This window comes from Bos javanicus, chromosome X (genome assembly GCF_032452875.1).
Source record: "Bos javanicus breed banteng chromosome X, ARS-OSU_banteng_1.0, whole genome shotgun sequence".
NCBI lineage: Eukaryota > Metazoa > Chordata > Mammalia > Artiodactyla > Bovidae > Bos > Bos javanicus.
Window position 1 is genome coordinate 107,615,218 of NC_083897.1, and position 20,213 is coordinate 107,635,430.

At 41.5% G+C, this 20,213-nt stretch overlaps 1 protein-coding gene across 1 annotated transcript in view; it reads right to left on the reverse strand.

The window, feature by feature from the left end:
* SYTL5 (synaptotagmin like 5) overlaps nucleotides 1–20,213 on the reverse strand; it is a 142,821-nt gene that overhangs the window by 48,694 nt on the left and 73,914 nt on the right. The window contains exons 5-6 of the mRNA XM_061410450.1: nucleotides 17,731–17,836; nucleotides 14,039–14,173 (exon numbers count right to left, since the gene is read on the reverse strand). Of these exons, the coding sequence (XP_061266434.1) occupies nucleotides 14,039–14,173; nucleotides 17,731–17,836 (241 nt within the window). The remainder of the gene's footprint in view (nucleotides 1–14,038; nucleotides 14,174–17,730; nucleotides 17,837–20,213) is intronic.

Genomic DNA, 20,213 nt, shown 5'->3' on the forward strand with positions numbered 1-20,213 from the left:
CAGCCACCACAACTATTGAGATTTATGCAAACAGCAGCTGCATTTACTGAGTATTGTCTAGGTGTTCGACAGTCTCCATTCCACAACATTCATTTTTTTTTCTTAAAAAAAAAAAAAAAGGTATGAACATTCGTATTTTACAGATGAAGAAACTGAGGCTTAGAGAGGTTAGGCACTTATTCCACACATGCATACAGAATTAGTATTAATAACATACAGAGTTAGTATTAACATATGATAAAGTCAGAATAAAAACAGAATTATCTGCTTATCCAAAGATAGCATTCAAGCTCATGCTACTTCTTCAAATTGTTTATGCATCATTTTGCCAATCAAATTGTTACAACCAGGCAGGTTCTACATGGATAGAATGTAGAAGAGGAATGCTATCAAAGAGAAGATAATCAAAGGGTTGAGAGAGCTGGTTAGTTTCTTAGATTTTGATTAAGTGAGCTCGGAAAATTTTCTGGGTAGCAGTCCTTCAATACTACACAGAGACAGTCCCTGACAAGTTATTTCTAGAACTGGTGGTCTGAATAAATTATAGTACTATGGACTCTGCTCAGAAAGGGTCTATGACTGTGTTTTTTGTGTCTGATGACAAGAAAGTAAAATTTGGGGATTAAATAGATTGATACAGTTTGAAATTCTTCGGTGATTTCCCTGAGCCCTCTGATCTCAGGTGCTACATTTCTACATTTGGCAAGTTAACAATGTTTGGACCTTTCTGAAGTGATGCTGTTCTTTCTCACAAGTTCAACGGAGAAGGGGCTTAGAGACCTACCCAGGGATGCTGTACACTGCCCAGAGGTTCTCTACTCTTACAGTAATACTACCAAAAAAAAGTCTCTCCCTACTGTTTTAGGTTTTAAAAAAAAAGGGGGGGGGGGAGTCACTCAGGCATGTTCAACTCAAAAAAAAAGTGAAAGTTAGTCACTTAGTTGTATCTGACTCTTTGTGACCCTATGGTCTATAGCCCACCAGGCTCTCTGTCCATGGAATTCTCCAGGCAAGAATACTGGAGTGGGTTGCCATTTCCTCCTCCAGGAGATCTTCCCAATCCAGGGACTGAACCCATATCTCCTTCATTGACAGGTGGTTTCTTTACCATCTGAGCCACCATACTGTTTTAGGTAAAGTCTCGAAAGATAAAGAGTTGGACTGAATCTTGCAGAAATGAACCAAAAGATTATGATCCAAGGGAATTTGTGTGGGTATTTCTGCTTATATCTGTGATTATGGTCCTTCCAGACCCAGGTGGTCTTGGAAAAGTCTCCACCATGGATTAGCTTTCCTAGAACCCAAAGTCCCATTTATGTGGAAGCTCTGGCAGAAGTTGATTAAGTGTGGTGATGACATTCAAGAGGCTATCCTGTAATAAGGGGAGAAAAAGTCTTGTGCCTCATGAGCCAGCCATTTGAAATTACTGTTGCCAGAAGCATTATCTTAAAAATGACATACACTTTCACATTTATCCCTGACATTTACTGTGAGCTTATTAATAATATTTTCCTCTCAGTTGAATGCTTCATTTGATTAAACTAAAAAAAATTTAGTCTAATGAGGCAGAATATCATAAATACTTGTGTGCCAACTCTTTCAGATGTTATGCAAAATCTGACATAAAATATGTGAATCTTTGCCACTCAAATAGGAAGAGGACAAAATCCTCAAGTCAAAATTAGAGAAATTTAAAGTTCAATTAAGAAAGAGCTATTTTGGATCTATATATCATGTTGAAGTGAAGTGAAATGAAGTCACTCAGTCGTGTCCGACTCTGCGACCCCATGGACTGTTCCCTACCAGGCTCCTCCATCCATGGGATTTTCCAGGCAAGAGTACTGGAGTGGGTTGCCATTTCCTTCTCCAGGGGATCTTCCCAACCCAGGGATCGAACCCACATCTCCTGCATTGTAGGCAGATGCTTTACCGTTTGAACCATCAGGGAAGCTATATATCATGTTAGTGATATTTAAATTAGAAATATTAGAAATCAGTTCTAACAAATATCATGTTAGTGATATTTAAATTAGAAATATTAGAAATCAGTTCTAACAAACCTTGAAGCTAAAATCTGCTTAGGGGGAAACTGACAAGAAAGGGATACATTCCTTTTGATCTAAAAGGCCCAAAGTATGGGGAATGTGACACTGTCTGGGGAGCTTGGAAATCCTGAGTTACTTGAAAGACACATTTCCTAGGGCAGGAAAGAGTTTCCCTTATTTTAGCTTACTTTTAAAAAGCTTTCTGTTTTGTTATCTCTAATTTCATGCTGGCCTCAAACCTTGATAATGGCCTCCTAGATATATCAATTTCTAGGTAAAGAATTCAAGGAGAAGGGACAGAAACTCTAATTTAACAAGTTCCCTTTCTGGTTTACAGTGTGGTCTCCCAGGAGTTGAAGCCTGCAAAGAATTTCCCAGGATTCAACCTTCCCAGAGCAGACGGACAAGGTTGAGCCTGTGCCTGCCTGAGAAAATGAGTGTTTTTATAAGAGATCAGCCAAAGACAGCATTAACCTGAAAGATACCATGCTCACTGGGACAATGAGGCTAGGGCATAACATAACACTAAGATGATATGATATTCATTCTACAGTTTACATGCCTTCCTAACTCCTTTTAGTTATTTGAGATCTGAAATAAACACCTGAGAGACAGGCAAGAGAGGTTGTAATTAGAAAGTGAAGCGAGCCTGTTAAATGAGAAAGAGGTGCTAAAAATGAGAAACAAAAGGGAAAAAAGCTGAACATGGCTCAACCTTCCCGTTTTTGGAGATCCCCAAACTGCAACTTATTTGTCCCCACTGTCTTATGGGAGATGGGTGGCCTTCACCCTTGGCTGCACATCAGAAACATCGTAGGAACTTTTAAACAACACCGTGCTCAGGCTGCACCCAAAACTAACCACATCAGACCCTCTGGGCATGGGATCTAGGCATCAAGATCCTTTCCCACCACTCCCCCATCACCAGTGACTGCAACATGTAGCCAAAGCTGAGAAACACTGGTCTCAACTGTGGATGAGTTTGTTTCTATAGGGCCAAACCACACAACAAGTGGGATCTTCCCCTGACCAGGGATCGAGCCTGTGCCCTGCACTGGGAGCGTGGATCTTAACCACTGGATGCCAGCAAAGTTCTGTGGATGAGTTTAAATTCACTCAACTCAGGCATATCTCCAACTGTACTAGGCCTCCCTCTCATACCACGATTATTCAGCACACTGCTCGCATCAAGAGACCTGAGCTATCCTCATGGCTTAGAATATGATGAATGGAAGGATGCTTTCTGTGTCAGTGAGCAAATGTGTGGCACCAGAAGAGTCAGCAAACTATGGCTCCTGGATGGAACTGGGGTCACCACCTGTTTTTGTATAACTTGTGAGCTAAGGGTGATTTTACATTTTCAAGTGGTTGAAAAAAATTAAAAGAAGAATATTTTATAACATGTGAGAATTATGTGAAAGTCGCATTTCAGTGCCATAAATAAAGTTTTGTTAATATGCAGGCATTCACATTCACTTTATACATTGTATACAGCTGCTTTTACAAAACTGCCAACTAAAAATTGGCACTTGCCATTTGCCTCTATAATAATGAAATCATTTAGCCACTGTGGTCACTGACCTTCAGATACCTTAAAAGGAGTCCAGGGTGGAGATCAGGAATGAGGCACTCTGTGCCTTGTATCTATAAAATTACTAAAATCATTAATAGTGACATCTGTTCCTTTTGACTGGTAACAATCTTCTGCCAAAATCTGTGTTTGACTGCATGTACCCTCTTCACTAAAATCATATAATACTGACTGACCTTCCCCCTTGCCTCTTTGGAGCAGTTTCTCAGAGCTATCTGAGAGGCTGTCTCCAGGGCTGTAGTCCTCATTCTGCCCCAAATAAACCTTAACTCACAGCTCTCGGGTTGTGGGTTTTGTTTTTCAGTTGACACTCTAACAGCAGAGTGAGTAGCTGAGACAGACACCATCTGGCCCCCAAATCCAAAAATATTAACAATCTGTTGTTGTTTGGACGCTCAGTTGTGTCCAACTCTTTTTGACCCCAGGGACTGTAGCCCACCAGGCTCCACTGTCCATGGAATTCTCCAGGCAAGAATACTGGAGTGGGTTGCCATTTTCTTCTCCAGGGGATCTTCCTGACCCAGGGATTAAACTTGTGTCTCCTGCATTGGCAGGCAGATCCTTTCCCACTGAGCCACCAGGGAACAATCTGTACCTTTACATAAACGTTTGTTGACCCCTGTGTGTGTGCCTGAGAACACAGGCTCATGAACACACAGGTATGTGTGTCTCCACTTAAAAACCATACTCTTGAGACTTCCATGGTGGATCAGTGGTTGGGACTCTAAGCTTTCACTGCATGGAGTGAGGGTTCAGTACCTGGTTGAGGAACAAAGATCCTGCATGCCATGAATGGTGGCCAAAAATTAACAAAAATTAATTAAATAAGTAAATAAATAAATACCAAACTCTTTGGAGACGTCAATACATCCCAAAGCAATGAACAATACATGTGTGTTTGTGCGTGTGTTAATCGCTCAGTCATGTCCTACTCTTTGCAACCCTATGCACTGTAGCTCACCAGGCTCCTCTGTCCATGGAATTTTCCGGGCAAGAATACTGGAGTGAGTAGCCATTCGATTTTCCAGGGGATCTTACCAATCCACAGACTGAACTCAGGTCTCTCACATGGCAGGTAGACTCTTTACCATACTTAATGCACAAATGAAACAACTTAAGAGCTCTTGACCACTGAATTAGGGAAGCAGAGAAATACCGAAGAACTAGAAATTCATTAAGCAGTTTCTCTTGCTGCAGTTTCCTCTGAAACCACTGATTTTATGTGTCTGAATAACATATATTTTCCTTCTTTTTCCCTTTTGGAGAAAGGACAAATATAATACAATGTGGGAGGTGTTCAGTGAAATTTTGTTCAATGAATTAATGTTAAGAACATAAAGAGCCTTGATCATTCAATTTACTAAAACAAAAGCTGATTTGTTTGATGGTCTTAAAATGTTTTGGGCTTCCTCAAAATATCTCATTTCTTTAAAAAGACTCTCTAAAATGGAAGAGACAGTCATCATGTAGGAGGGACTCTGGGTATGAGGAAAAAGAAATTAAGGACAAGTAGAAATCTCAGTCTGATAATATTTTGTCATTCACAATCACAACAAAATCCTGTTCCCATGTCTTGTTTTTAAAGAATAGCTGGAAGCCAGTTGGACGAGAGGCCAGCAGCCATGACAAATATTGGGTGGACTAGAAGTTATAAGTGAGAAAGCCAGTTGCCCTCACCTCAGAATTTAGCTTTCAGCAACTAAATGGAACAAGCACTTACTCTGTACTTAGTATTGGGTTGGCCAAAAAGTTTGCTTGGCTCGTGTTTTTCCAAAGAGTCTTAAAAACCTGAGTGAATTTTTTGGCCAACCCAATAGTTTGGATTTCCTAAACTCTTGTTCTACATGGGATGTTATGTTGCTTATAAGAAAAAAGCTATCAAGGTATCAAAAGCCATCCACATCCTGCTCAATGAAACTCTCCATCTCATCTTTTGTAAACCTCATTTCAATTTTACACTCTAAAAACTCTGAACTGGGACTTCCCTGGTCCAGTGGGTAGGAATTCGCCTGCCAATTCAGGGGACACAGGTTTGATGCCTGATCCAGGAAAATGCCACATGTCATAGGGTAACCGGGCCTGTGTGTCATGATTACTGAGGCCCAAGCACTCTAGGGTCTTTGCTCCACAAGAGAAACTACCACAATGAGAAGGCCCTGCATCACAGCTAGAGAGCAGTCCTCACTCACTGTAACTAGAGAAGACCTGCGTGCAGCAACAAAGACTCAGCAAAGTCAAAAAGAAACAAATGAATACAAATAAAAAAGATGGTAGCTAGAAAAAGAAACATTAAAATATATTTTTAAAAAACCCTTGAACTGTTTGTTTTCTAGCACATGCAAAATTGCTTTATGTATCTTTTCCTTTGAACTTTCTGCTTCCTCTACCTAGGATGTGCTCACCTCTCTTTGTGTGGCCACGTCCTCCTCACTCCTTCAAATTGCTTAGGCATCATTTCCATGAAGCTCCTCTGATTCTCCTGGATGGTTAAATGCCTGTCTCTGGCTTTTCCATAGCACGCAGATGATCTTTTTATCATGATACCATGTTGTTGTTCAGTCGCTCAGTCATGTCCGACTCTCTGTGACCCCATGGACTGCAGCATGCCAGGTTTCCCTGTCCTTCACCATCTACAGGAGCTTGCTCAAACTCACGTCCATTCAGTCAGTGATGCCATCCAACCATCTCACCCTCTGTCGTTCCCTTCTCCTCCTGCCTTCAATCTTTCCCAGCATCAGGGTCTTTTCAAATGAGTCAGCTCTTCACATCAGGTGGCCAAAGTACTGAAGTTTCAAATTCAACATCAGTCCTTCCAATGAATATTCAGGACTGATTTCCTTTAGGATGGACTGGTTGGATCTCCTTGCAGTCCAAGGGACTCTTAAGAGTCTTCTCCAACACCACAGTTCAAAAGCATCAATTCTTCAGTGCTCAGCCTTCTTTATAGTCCAACTCTCACATCCATACATGACTACTAGAAAAACCACACCTTTCACTATATGGAATATGGGGGCAAAGTAATGTCTCTGATTTTTAATATGCTGTCTAGGTTGGTCATAGCTTTTATTCAAAGGAGCAAGCGTCTTTCAATTTCATGGCTGCAGTGACCATCTTCAGTGATTTTGGAGCCCAAGAAACTAAAGTCTGTCACTGTTTCCATTGCTTCCCCGCCTATTTGCCATGAAGTGATGGGACCGGATACCATGATCTTCGTTTTTTGAATGTTGAGCTTTAAGCCAACTTTTTCACTCTCCTCTTTCAATTTTATCAAGAAGCTCTTTAGTTCCTCTTCAATTTCTGCCATAAGGGTGGTGTCATCTGCATATCTGAGGTTGTTGATATTTCCCCCAGTTATCTTGATTTCAGCTTGTGCTTCATCCTGTCCAGCATTTCACATGATGTACTCTGCATATAACTTAAATAAGCAGGGTGACAATATACAGCCTTGACGTACTCCTTTTCCTATTTGGAATCAGTCTGTTGTTCCATGTCTGGGTGTAATTGTTGCCTCTTGACCTGCATAAAGGTTTCTCAGGATGCAGGTAAGGTGATCTGGTATTCCCATTTCTTGAGGAATTTTCCACAGTCTGTTGTGATCCACACAGTCAAAGGCTTTAGCATAGTCAACGAAGCAGCAGAGGATGTTTTTCTGGAATTCTCTTGCTTTTTCTTTGATCCACCGGACGTTGGCAATTTGATCTCTGGTTCCTCTGCCTTTTCTACATCCAGCTTTAACATCTGGAAGTTTTCAGTTCACAAAATGTTGAAGGTTCACTTGGAGAATTTTGAGCATTACTTTGCTAGCATGTGAAATGAGTACAATTGAGTGGTAGTTTGAACATTCTTTGGCATTGCCTTTCTTTGGGATTGCTGAGTTTTCCAAATTTGCTGGCATATTGAGTGCAGCACTTTAACAGCATCATATTTTAGGATTTGAAACAGCTCAACTGGAATTCCATCACCTCCACTAGCTTTGTGTGTAGTGACACCATATTGTCTTGAAATCGTTTAGTCATCCCAACCTTCCCTGACAAATTGGAAGTTCACCAAGGGATAGAAAAGCAGCAGTCTAAGAACTTCCACATTTACCACTTGGCATATAGTACTAGGGGCCTTCCCTGGTGGTTCAGTCAGTAAAGAATCCACCTGCAATGCAAGAGATCTGGGTTTGACCCTTGGGTCAGAAAGATCCCCTGGAGAAGGAAAGGGCAGATGAGCCTGGCAGGCTACATACAGTACATGTGGTCACAAGAGTCAAACTCAACTTAGCAACTAAATGAACACATACAGTACTAGGCCAATAACATTGGCAGAGCTATATGTTGAATTTATTTGTATAAATAAAATACATAGGTGAGCGAATGATTTAGCTCTACTCGTCAGTGATCTAACAGAAGAAGAAAGGCCATTACTCTGTCTTAGCTACCCTGAGCATGTAATGTGTCACCTAATACACCTTAGGTGAGAGTGAAGTAAGTCCGAAAGAGAAACACATTAATGCATGTATGTGGAATCTAGAAAAATGGTACAGATGATCCTAGTTCCAGGGCAGAAATAGAGACAGAGATGTGGACATGGGAAGTAGGGAAAGGAGGGTGGGACAAATTGGGAGATTAGGATTGACACATATACACAACCGTGTATAAAACAGAGAGCTAGTAGGGAGCTCTTGTGTAGTACAGGGAGCTCAGCTCCGTGCTCTGTGATGATGGAGAGGGGTGGGGTGGAAGAAGGAGGGAGGTCCAAGAGGGAGGGGATCTATGTATACAAATAGCTGATTCACTCTGTTGTACATCAGAAACTAAACTCAACATTGTAAAGCAATTCTACTCCAATTTAACAAAAAGAACTCAGAACCCAGGGGTAGTTCAACCTAAGTATGGTGTCAAGGGTCTGGCTGAACTCCCGATCTCCATACTGCCTCACATTATTGACATTTATAATGAGGAAAGTCACATGTATACAAAGAAAACACAAATCAGGGGCTCCGGCAGTGTGAGACACTGCACCCTTGGAAAAGGTCTGAGAGCAGTTATGGGGGGATGCTGCAGCAGAGGGCAGTGTCCCACCCATTCCCGCTCAGCACTCACCCTTAAGCACAGAACTCTGTTTACTAGGAACACACATAACTCTACCAGAGAGGATTTCTTTTCAATCCCAAGAGCCTGGAGCTCCTGTGCACAGAACAAGTCAGAATAAGTAAGAAATCTTCCCAACTCAGGGATCGAACCCAGGTCTCCCACATTGCAGGCAGATTCTTTACCATCTGAGCCACCAGGGAAGCCCGCTCTAGACCTCATGTAACTCTAATGGATACAGCCACAGTTCAAGTAAATCACATACTCTCATAACTCCACTATTTCTCACTTCTTCTGTCACCTGTCTATCACTTCATGGAAGGAAGAGTCATTTTTCTCAGGACACCAGGATTTTGCAAATTGCTTTAGGCTTAGTATCTGTGAAGCTTGTGGCTTTAATTGCTCACCCTTTGCTGCCACTAAGAAGGGCTGAGCTTACTCAAAGCAGGTTAAAATAGGAAGAAAGGAATTAGCACCGGACAAATTAAGCAGAGGCACAGGAAAGAAGTGAAAGTAATTTTCCTTTGGAGAACAGTCCTTATAACCATTATTCTTTTGCATCACAAAACTCTCACAGCTAGGATTACAGAATGAACTGGATGTACTTTTAGAGATGTACTATAAATTTGAACAATTTTTAAAGCCTGGTAAGGAAAGGAGTTTGCTCAGAGCATTAGAAACTAGCTATACAGCATTTTATCTACTGCACAAAACAAACCAGTATTAACTTTGTGGAAGTGGTCCTGACTCAGAGCTAAAACACTCCCAGCTTGCTAATATTTCAAATAGTAGTATGAGGATGCTGCCTAATTGCCATCTTAATCTCAAAGATGTTAATGAAAATGACATTGGGGACAGGAAGATGATTTTACTTGTGATGAAAAAAGGATGCGTCACAAAATGACAGAATGGGTTTCATCAACCTATTTTGCCCAAAATAATAGATATGAGGAAAGAATGACTTTTTTAGTCATTAAGATACCAAACATGTCTTATTTACCAGAAGGAAAGAGAGAGACAGAGGGAGAGGGTGAGACAGAAGGAGGGAGCTGGGGGAAGGGTAAGAATGAGGATCAGCTAAGAAGGTAAGGGCTGCCATGAATGGTGTGGTTTCTGCTTTTGGATCAGAGCTGACCAAATCAGCTTGTGAAGCTTCACAGAGACTGTGACAGTCAGTCCCGGGCCTCCCAGAGAGCAATTAAGAACAACTGGATAAAACTAGAATGCGCTTGGGCAGGGGGTGGGGTTGGGGGACAGGAGAAACTGGTTGGTTGCCAGAGGTACAGGTTCCTGTGGTTCAATACTTGCCGTATCCTCCAATGTCATGATAGAAATGCTGCTGAGAAACATAACAGCATCCTTTATCCATCTTCTTACTGAACAAAATCAATTTTTCAGTTCTAAGTTCCACTATTCCTGTATTTTAGGGGACAGTATTGATGTCCTCTTCCGGATACCCTCAGATCCCTTGCAGCAGGCTCCACCTACCCATCCCAAGCTTCTGGGTACTTTTCTGCTAATGGTTTGCACTTATGATGTTCAGAGCTTTGCCTTTAGTGCTGGAGGCCAAGCATGCCTTGAAATATGCCTCCCCTGACTCTCAGTTAAATCTGAATTTCAGATAAACAATCAAGAATTTTTTAGTATAAAAATATACTACTATTTATGTGGTACATACAAGTAAGATTTCATGAAACGTATTTTTTTTAAGTTTTTTACCTGAAAAATTTAACTGGACATCCTGTATCATCATTTGCTAAATCTGGAAACCCAATCTAAGGGAACCTATAAACAATGACTTATTGGGACAGAAGTGCAATGGTCCAGCTCCTCAAAATGTAAAAACCTAGAGATACCAATACTTTATGCCCCAGAATCTCTTGCAGGATTAAGCTGAGTTCTCAAACTCATACCTCACCAGAGACAGCAAATTTCTCATCTTCTTTGCTTTTTAAAAAAATTGAGGTATAGTGCTTTACAATATTTTGTTGGTTTCTGCTTAGAGCAAATTGAATCAGCTCTATGTAGACATATATCCCCTCCCTCTTGGACCTCTCTCTGACCCCTCTCCATCCCACCCATCTAGGTCACTTACTCCCTTACTGGTAGCTCATTTCAATTCTGGTAGCCCAGAATCATTTCAATTAATAAATTACTCACTTAAGAATCCTTGTCTGAGGATTCATTTCTAGGAGAGTGGGATTTTTTTTTAAACTTTTTATTTTGTATTGGGGTATAGCCAATTAGCAGACAGTGTTGTGACAGTTTCAGATGAACAGGATAGGGACTCAGCCATGTATATATATGTACCATTCTCCCCTAAACTCCCCTCCCCTCCCATCCAGGCTGCCACATAACATTGAGCAGAGCTCCCGGTGCTATACAGTAGGACCTTTTTGGTTATCCATTTAAGTATAGCAGTGTGTACATGTTCATCCCAAACTCCCTAACTATCCCCTTCCCCCACTCATCTCCCTAGCAACCATAAGTTCCTTCTCAAAGTCTGTGAGTCTATTTGATTTTTTGTCGTTTTCAGTATTAGCTAAGACTTTTTTTTTTTTTTAAGATTTAAGATAGATATCTCACAAATCACACCACACTGACAACTCATCACAGTGTGAAAGGAATTAGGAATCACTGCCTTGAAGAGTATTCTGTTAATTACAGTTCACATTTATATGCCTTTAAAAAAACAAAACGCAGCTGTCTCATGTGTCAAGTCCCAAGAAACCAGTGAAGAGCCATTTGCCATGTTCCTCTGAGAGGCTGCTGCACCTTGCCTAAGCCATTCACACATTTCCCTGCTTTGAAACTCCTGAAAAGAAATAAAGTCTAACCAGGCATCTGAAAAACAATCATTTCCACTCCGATATGAGTTTTTAAAAACGATGCTCAAGCCCAGCTGCTCCAGAAAAAGAGCAATGAACTATGAAGAAATATGCGTGGAAGAGGAGAAGGGGGAATTAACTGCTAAGCTAGGCCAGGTAATAGACGGCAGAGGCCAGAATCTTGCAAATTCTTTTTTGGGGAATCTGCTGTTACAGGGGAGGCTGCAGTTCTGCTTGAAGAACCTAATGAGAAAAGAAAGTCTGCAAGCTTGACTACTTGGCTTTGCAGAATTCCTCCAGCTCCAAGAAAATAAAAAAGGAGTTAACACCTTTTAGGGATGGGAGTGAAGAAAAGATAGGCCACCTCCTGCTCCCACTTCCTAAGGAATAATTTGGGGATAATGTAACTCATCTCACAGTGGCAGTCCTTTAATGAATGAGTCATCATTACGATAAATACATGTTTCAGGAAAAGGACATTGTGCTCTACTGATCTCCTGAACATCTTGACTCTCCTTCTTATTGGGAACACATTGTTCTTGGCGTGGTTCAGTCGAAGCACCCTGACTATTATTAATATATTCTATCTCTAAACCAAAGCACCCTGACCATTATATTCTATCTATTGATCTTGGGTATTTACAATCTCAAAGATAAAGTCTGTTTAGTGACAACCTTCCAATTTACAACAAGAGACCCCTGGGTCAATACACCAGTCTTTGGTAAAACACGTCCATATGGCTTTATAGCTTTACGTGTGTGGTTCTCTTTATGCATGGATTTTTTTTTTTTTTTTTTACCCATAGTAAACACTACAGTACGCCAGGATCCTCAGTTGGGTAAATCCTTGGATATGGAGCTGCATGAGGATACAGAGGAACTGTGGATAGGAAAAGCTTACTGTCAAGTTATACTCGGATTTTTGACAGGTAAAGTGAGGGGGTAGGGTCAGCATGTTATTTCAGGGTCAACTATATCTACACGCAGAAGTTGTTAAGACTCAAGGAATAAACCCAGGCAGGTAGATTCTGAAACAACCGTGTAAGCACTGTGATATTGGAGAGTATGACCCTTACTCTTAAGTAACTGTAAATGAAATAATTTAATTTTCTTCATTGAGCCAGGAGACTAAGTGTTTTGAACGGGGGACTCCATCTTTCCTCTTTATATAGATATATTGTTCCTTTTAAATGCCAGCCTGAAATATGAGCCAAGATAGCTCATCCAGCGAGTCCCCACGAGGCTGAACAAAAATAGCATCTCTAAATAATTTTGATCCCTGTCTGAGAGTTAGGAACTCAGCAATCAAAACCAAAAATGAAATTTTCCTACATAAGGTTTTATGGGACAAGATAGAGGGCCACCCCAAGAGAAGTCAAAGGAAATGATTTCAAGGACAAATGCAATGAGGGTTTAAAGTATTTTTTATCATAAAGGAAATATAGCTACATTCTTTGAGAATTTGGAAAGGACTGAATACAATCATAATCTTTTGATAGTGGATGAGAAATGATTTGTTTTATTTTTTTCTTTGAAGTTTTACATAAAGTGACACAAGTTTGTAGGAATGCTATAGGAAAAAAGATATCGGTATGGACACTACCTGTGCTCTTAATGACCCATGAGGGTAGATCTTTTTTCTCATCGTTGCCTTTGATAATATACCAGTCATGAAAATCAGCCTTGACTTCTGTTCCAAAAGGATAAAGAACATTTCAGCCTGATAGGAGATGACTAGGCTCTTGGCTATCTTTTCTCTCTTTACTTTTCTTAACAAGGTGCTAGCTCTATGCATGGGAGATTTGAGGAGCTGGCCCTTTGATAACAAGTTAGAGGTGGTAGAACTATAAAGAAGTGGACTTTGTGGAAATTCTCTGAGGCAATTCAAAGGAAATTATTATTAATTTTTTTAAAGTTGCAAGCAATTGACACCTAGAGGTTTCTTTTTCCAAAGCTTAAACAGAAAAAAATCAAGAAATCAATGAAAACAATTTATTTTCCTGGATTTATCCATGTGAACTGCAGCCCTGAGTCCCCCAAAGACATCAAGTCTCAGCCATGCAAGTGCACAGATGATTTCCATAGCTGTAATTCCAGAAATATAAGTGTTTACCATTTCAACTAAAAACTATCCTCCTGGGTTTTCAAGTTACGTATTAGAAGATCTCTGAGAGGGAATACATTGCAGGTATCTAGAAGCATCGTTTGAATAGAAATATACAAACCTGGGCTTCCCCGGTGGCTCAGCTGGTAAAGAATCCACCTGCAATGTGCAAGACCTGGGTTCCATCCCTGGGTTGGGAAGATCCCCTGGAGGAAGGCATGGCAACCCACTTCAATATTCTTGCCTGAAGAATCCCCATGGACACAGGAGCATGGCAGGCTATAGTCCATGGGGTCACAAAGAGTCAGACATGACTGAAGTGACTGAGCATGAGTGCACATACCAACCCTGTCCTCAGTCTATTCCTTTGGCCAATCTGTTATGTGTCTTACCTGTCAGAACCAAGGGCTGACTTTAAACTCCAAAAATTGTGGCTGTCTAAGTCCAAGCTGTAGCTCCGCCCACTTTCAGGTTTTGGAGTGATGATTTCTCCTTTGGTTGCTGATCTGAACTTGCTAAGAAGAAATCTGAAATTACATATATACGTACATGTATTTAAAAGGAAAATAATAAAACACTTAAGTATATCATTTTAAGAATACCATTTATTGTACTTCCAACATATATAATTCTTCAATGAAGCTGACTTGAGGCTGAGAAATTCTGGGGAGTCCCCATGGCTTCTGCAACAGAATGTCAAAGGTATCAGTAGAGGTGGTGAGGGCATTCTCCCAAAGCCATACCAGCTGCTGGTAAGCTAGGACTCTGTCTTTCAAAGAAAAATACCATTGACTTTGGGGACTCACCACTATCACCTGAGAATGGAGAAGCACTGACAGGGCTGAACTTATTTACACAATGCTGAGAAAAGGGGAGTTTGAACTCACCTTGCTCAGACAGAAGAGCTATGATGATCCTCTGGGATCAACTAATGTAGCAACTTACTAGACTGTAGCCCCATGAGAAGGACAACTCTTGTTCTTCTTGTTTCCTGTCAGATCCCCTAAGGTTAGCAGGAGGCCTGGCATGAACTACAACCCAGCAAGTTCTTGAGGAATAAGTGACTGCATGCATGCCCTGGGGTAATAAGTCTGAACAATGGAATGGCTCACACCACATCAAACTTGACTGCATTCCCATTTCCCCAAATTATTTGGAACTTAAGCAAAAAGAGCTGTTCAGAAACTAACATTCAGGTCATGATCCAAGCTACCAAAAGCCTCAAACATGCATCTTTTCAAATGCACTCACATAAAGACAAACCAAAGCTATTTTCCTTTTGTGTGGTATTGGTAGAGACCAGTTCATTTACTTCACTGGCTATAGTTTTCTCATGGGGAAAAACTATTCCAGAGGTACTAAGACAATTTTAATAGGATCTGCCAAGTTGTCTGTTTCAAAGACCACTGTGTGGAGTGTCTCGTCAAAGTGTTAGAAGCTTCAGTCTGCCTGGAAATTACATTTTTGGTGAGAATAGCACTTAATATCATGTCAAATGATGTTACTTTGAGAACTACTGTGTACATGTCCTTACCTCTGCATAGCTGCTTCCTGTCTCCTCCATGTGAACTCACTCTTCCTCCTCTTCTGTTATACTGGGCCCTCTCCCTCCTTCAAGCTCCTCATCAAGTCCCACTTAGAATTTGATTCCTTTCCCAATGGTCCCTGTGCCCTCCCAACATTGATAATCTAATATTTAATTATTTGTTCTCATATCTTTTGTAGTCATACAGCTTCCCTGGTAGCTCAGTGGGAAAAATTCCACCTGCCATGCAGGAAACAGAGGTTCAATCCCTGGGTCGGGAAGATTCCCTGGAGAAGGAAATGGCAACCCAGTATTTCTGCCTGGAAAATCTCATGGATAGAAGAGCCTGGTGGGCTATAGTCCACGGGGTCGCTAAAGAATTGGACAAGACTGAGCTACTGAACAACAACAACAAACTTCTTGCCATGTTTCAAAAGGGCTATCAGGCTGCTCATATTGCCATCTTAGATTTTCCTAAAATCCTTCTCTACATTATTAACTTTTCAAGTGTGGACCTTTAAACCTTTTCTTTCCAACTAGGTGTTACATTCTTTGACGACAGAACAATCAGACCCCAGTTTGGAGTTTCAGCAGAGCTCAGTCCAGCACTAGGACTCTCTTGACAATTCAGGATGTATATCATTCATGGTACTGTTTAGCTCCTTACTGTCTCCCAGCTCCAGGCTTGCCATTCTGTAACCCACATAGTGATGCCTGGCCTGGGGTCCACACACTCTACCTCCTAGAGGCCCTTGTGGGCTCCACACCGAATTCAATCAGATCACTGATTGTTTTTGATGGGCCAGGCACCATGCTGAATACTGCAGCACAAAAGTAAAAAAGCCAGTAGAAAAGCTTACAATTAAGAGGAGGGGAGAGAGGGGGTGTATCTGGCGAGATCCGTTCATTTACTTTACATTCTTGTGTAAGGAGGGGCTTCATGTCAGAGTACAAAATCAAGAGTGATGCAGAGGCACAAGCCATTGTGGGAGCCCCAAGGGGAGACAAATAGGTTTAGAATGGTAGGAAGGCTCAAGATATAGGACATATGGCCCCTCTAGCTATCTTTCCCATTCATCACTGCTAATTAACGAAGTCATGGTTAGTCATGAGTGTTTGAGTCAAATGACATTTAGGATTCACACCTACTCATAGTAAAAGATTCTTTAAAAAAAGAAAAAAAATACACTTTCTGTAGAGACAGATGAAGGCTCAGGGACTGGCAGCCTTTCACATTGGCTTTTGCTGAGAACAAAGCCATGCTACCCAATGTGTGTGTATGTGCTCCATCATATCTGACTCTTTGTGACCCCATAGACTATAGCCTGCCAGGCTCCTCTGGCCATGAGATTTCCCAGCAAAGAATACTGGAGTAGGTTGCCATATTCCCTTCTCCAGGGGTTCTTCCAAGCCCAGGGATTGAACCCACGTCTACTGTGTTGGCAGGTGGATTCTTTACTGCTGACTCATCAGGGAAGCCCCACACTACTCAGAACAAACCATAAAGCCACTTGGTATAGATTAGGATTTTCACTACCTGGACCACAGAACTGGCCACCAGCTGACTAAGAGATAGAGACTATAGAGACTGCAACAGGCAGGGCTATGAAGCAATACTTTGCCCTTTGGGTCCTTCTTAAATTTTTGATGTGGACCACTACAGTCTGTATTGAATTTGTTACAACATTATTTCTGTTTTATGTTTTGGTTTTGTGGCCATGAGGCATGTGGGAGGATCTTAGCTCTCTGACCAGGGATTGAAGTCACACCTCCTGCATTCGAAGGCAAAGTCTGAACCACTGGACCACCAGGGAAGTCATGCCTTTCAGTCCTTATAACCTGCATTTTTGGGGCCTATTGACTCCCCTGATGGAACCTTCTCATTTCCAGTTTCCCAGCGCCTCCCTATTGGCCTCCCATTCCTATTCTCAGTACATGACACATAGATTTGCTTTCTGAATGAAGTTAGTGAGGTGGCCAAATGATTCTTTCCTTAAGGAGACCTGCATTTTAAACAGGGGAGACAGTGTTTTAAGCCCTATTAAGAGTTGATGTATGGCAAACCCAATACAATATTGTAAAGTAATTAGCCTCCAATTAAAATAAATTAAATTTAAAAAAAAAAAGAAATCTTGGATTTGGCCGTTTCATACATCAGCACTCAGGTTGGGCGGGTTGGGGAGGGTGGAGGGGTTGGTGTCGACTACAACAAAGGTAGTCATCACCTCCTTACAGGCAACACTGGCCTGAGCATGAAGCCTTCTACCGAGAAATAAAGGGATTCACTTTGTATAAGATTAGATACGTCAAATGAAAGCAAAATCCTCACAGGTTCAGGTCAGAAGGGACCTTTATCTAAAACTGAAAGTAATTAAAACTGCATTTCCTGAGGCAAATGATAAGAAAATGTTACCTCAGTCAAGTCTCTGACCTTTTCTGGGTCACTTAAGTGACATTAGACTTGAAAAACAGCGGGGGCTGGAGTGGGGTGGGGGGGTGTCTATGTCACAGGTGACTGGAACAAGGATCAAAGATTCCCTTAAAGAGGCTGTGTCTTACCCCTTTCTCCTGGGTCCATCGTGGCTGGCCTTCTGCCCAGAAGAAGGCAAAGCATCTGACTTTTCTGTGTTCTGGCGGGTTTGTTCTTGGCTTTGTATTTCTCCATCTCCTCATTAAAAACAATCAGAAGACAAATTTACACACAAAATGGCAAGAAATGAAAGCTATTTCCTAGTCTTCATTCATGTTTCTACATTAACACAGGACAGAGTAACTGGCAATGATGTTTCCATCTTATGTTTCCCAGTCACACATGTATTTTTCATCTGTTGAGTTAAAAGAAGATTAAGATTGGGACTCACCTGTGGGAGTTTTGCTGAGATAAGCTTTGCAGAGATAATCACAATGGAGGAATTAAACATCCTCCTCTACAAATATTTTTAGGGCAGAGGATCCAAGGTTCAGGAGAACTCCAAATACCTAGAGGCTGAATTGTAGCATGGGATTCTAGAAACAATATCATGGCATCCAGTCCCATCACTTCATGGCAAATAGATGGGGAAACAGTGGAAACAGTGTCAGACTTTATTTTTCTGGGCTCCAAAATCACTGCAGATGGTGACTGCAGCCATGAAATTAAAAGACGCTTACTCCTTGGAAGGAAAGTTATGACCAACCTAGATAGCATATTCAAAAGCAGAGACATTACTTTGCCAACAAAGGTCCATCTAGTCACGGCTATTGTTTATCCTGTGGTCATGTATGGATGTGAGAATTGGACTGTGAAGAAGGCTGAGCGCCGAAGAATTGATGCTTTTGAACTGTGGTGTTGGAGAAGACTCTTGAGAGTTCCTTGGACTGCAAGGAGATCCAACCAGTCCATTCTGAAGGAGATCAGCCCTGGGATTTCTTTGGAAGCAACGATGCTAAAGCTGAAACTCCAGAACTTTGGCCACCTCATGCGAAGAGTTGACTCATTGGAAAAGACTCTGATGCTGGGAGGGATTGGGGGCAGGAGGAGAAGGGGACGGCAGAGGATGAGATGGCTGGATGGCATCACTGACTCGATGGACATGAGTCTGAGTAAACTCCGGGAGTTGGTGATGGAAGGGAGGCCTGGCGTGCTGCGATTCATGGGGTCGCAAAGAGTCAGACACAACTGAGCGACTGATCTGATCCGATCCTGGGAGGGTGAGTAGCCCTGCACATACCTTCTGACGGTCTACACTGCTGAGGTTTGAGTGGAGGAAGCAGCCAGAACTGACTGCTTCCTTGTAACTCGACTATGCTCTCTCTGTGGCATTAGTCCCAGAGTTACCCATCTGGGAGAGCCCTTCCTTGGTAGTGCAACACCAAGAAGGGGCCCTGGAAGCAGGTCCAAGCCTCCTAGCCAGGCTTCAAAATCAGGGCATTTTTATCCAGTATGTGAAAGGTGAGATACCCTAGGAACAGATCCACAGATGTCTGCTCCAGCTTTACTGTAGCCCAGATGAGAAATATGATTCTAAACATACGTTTCACTCAATATTTAAGCAGTTAAATTGTGGTCTGAATGCACAGACTAGCGTTCTCAAAGTGAGTGTTACAGTAAATCCCTACATATGAACAAATTCCATTCTGAGAGTGTGTTTGTAAGTCCAACAAAGTTAACCTAAGTACCCAACAGTATAGTTGGCTGTTATTTATGTGAGAAGTTTGTAATACTTCTATGTGTAATACTTTTATGTGTAATACGACACATAAAAAACAAATACAAAAAGAAGACACATTAGTACAGTAGTACAGTTCAACAGCTGGCATATAGGGGCTGGCATTGAGTGAACAGGCAAGAAGAATTATGAAGTGGAGGAGGGAGAGGAAGTGGGAGATGGCAGAGCTGAAGGGCGATCAGCAATAGGAGATGAAGGGCAAGCTGCAATTTCATTCACATCTGATTTAACTGGACATGAAAAAGCACATTGTCATGTTTGAGAGTTCACAACTTGAAGGTTCATATGTAGGGAACGTACTGTATTTGCATTTGGTGACAGTATAATTCTTCACTGAGTCAAACTGCCTTGTGTATTTCAGGCCATTTAGCATCCCTCAATGCCACTGATTCCCCCACAGTCACTGGGATAACCAGATAGGGCCCCTAGCATTTCCAAACACTTCCCTTAGCCTGATTAGGGGAGGGGGCACATTATAAAATATCAGCACTTGGTTGAGAATCCCTGGATGAGAAAAAGTAACATTTAAATTAAATCTGAAATATATCTTTATTGAAAAACCAAAGATTTCTTCCACAATGTGAATCACATAAGGCATCTGTTTTATGTTCCTTTAACTGTTTAGTAAAATATTGGAAGTGCATTCAGGAAAAGAAGTCTGTGATGAAGAGCAATGCCTTCCCTGAAAACCTCAGTGTGCCACATATGAGAAAAATGACCGTGGATTTCATTTTCTACCAACTTCATCTTCCCTTGTACGAACTGAAGATTTAGATTTGATGCCACCAAGTTTTGAAATGATCTAAGGGAGTCAACAGAGGAAATTCAACTATG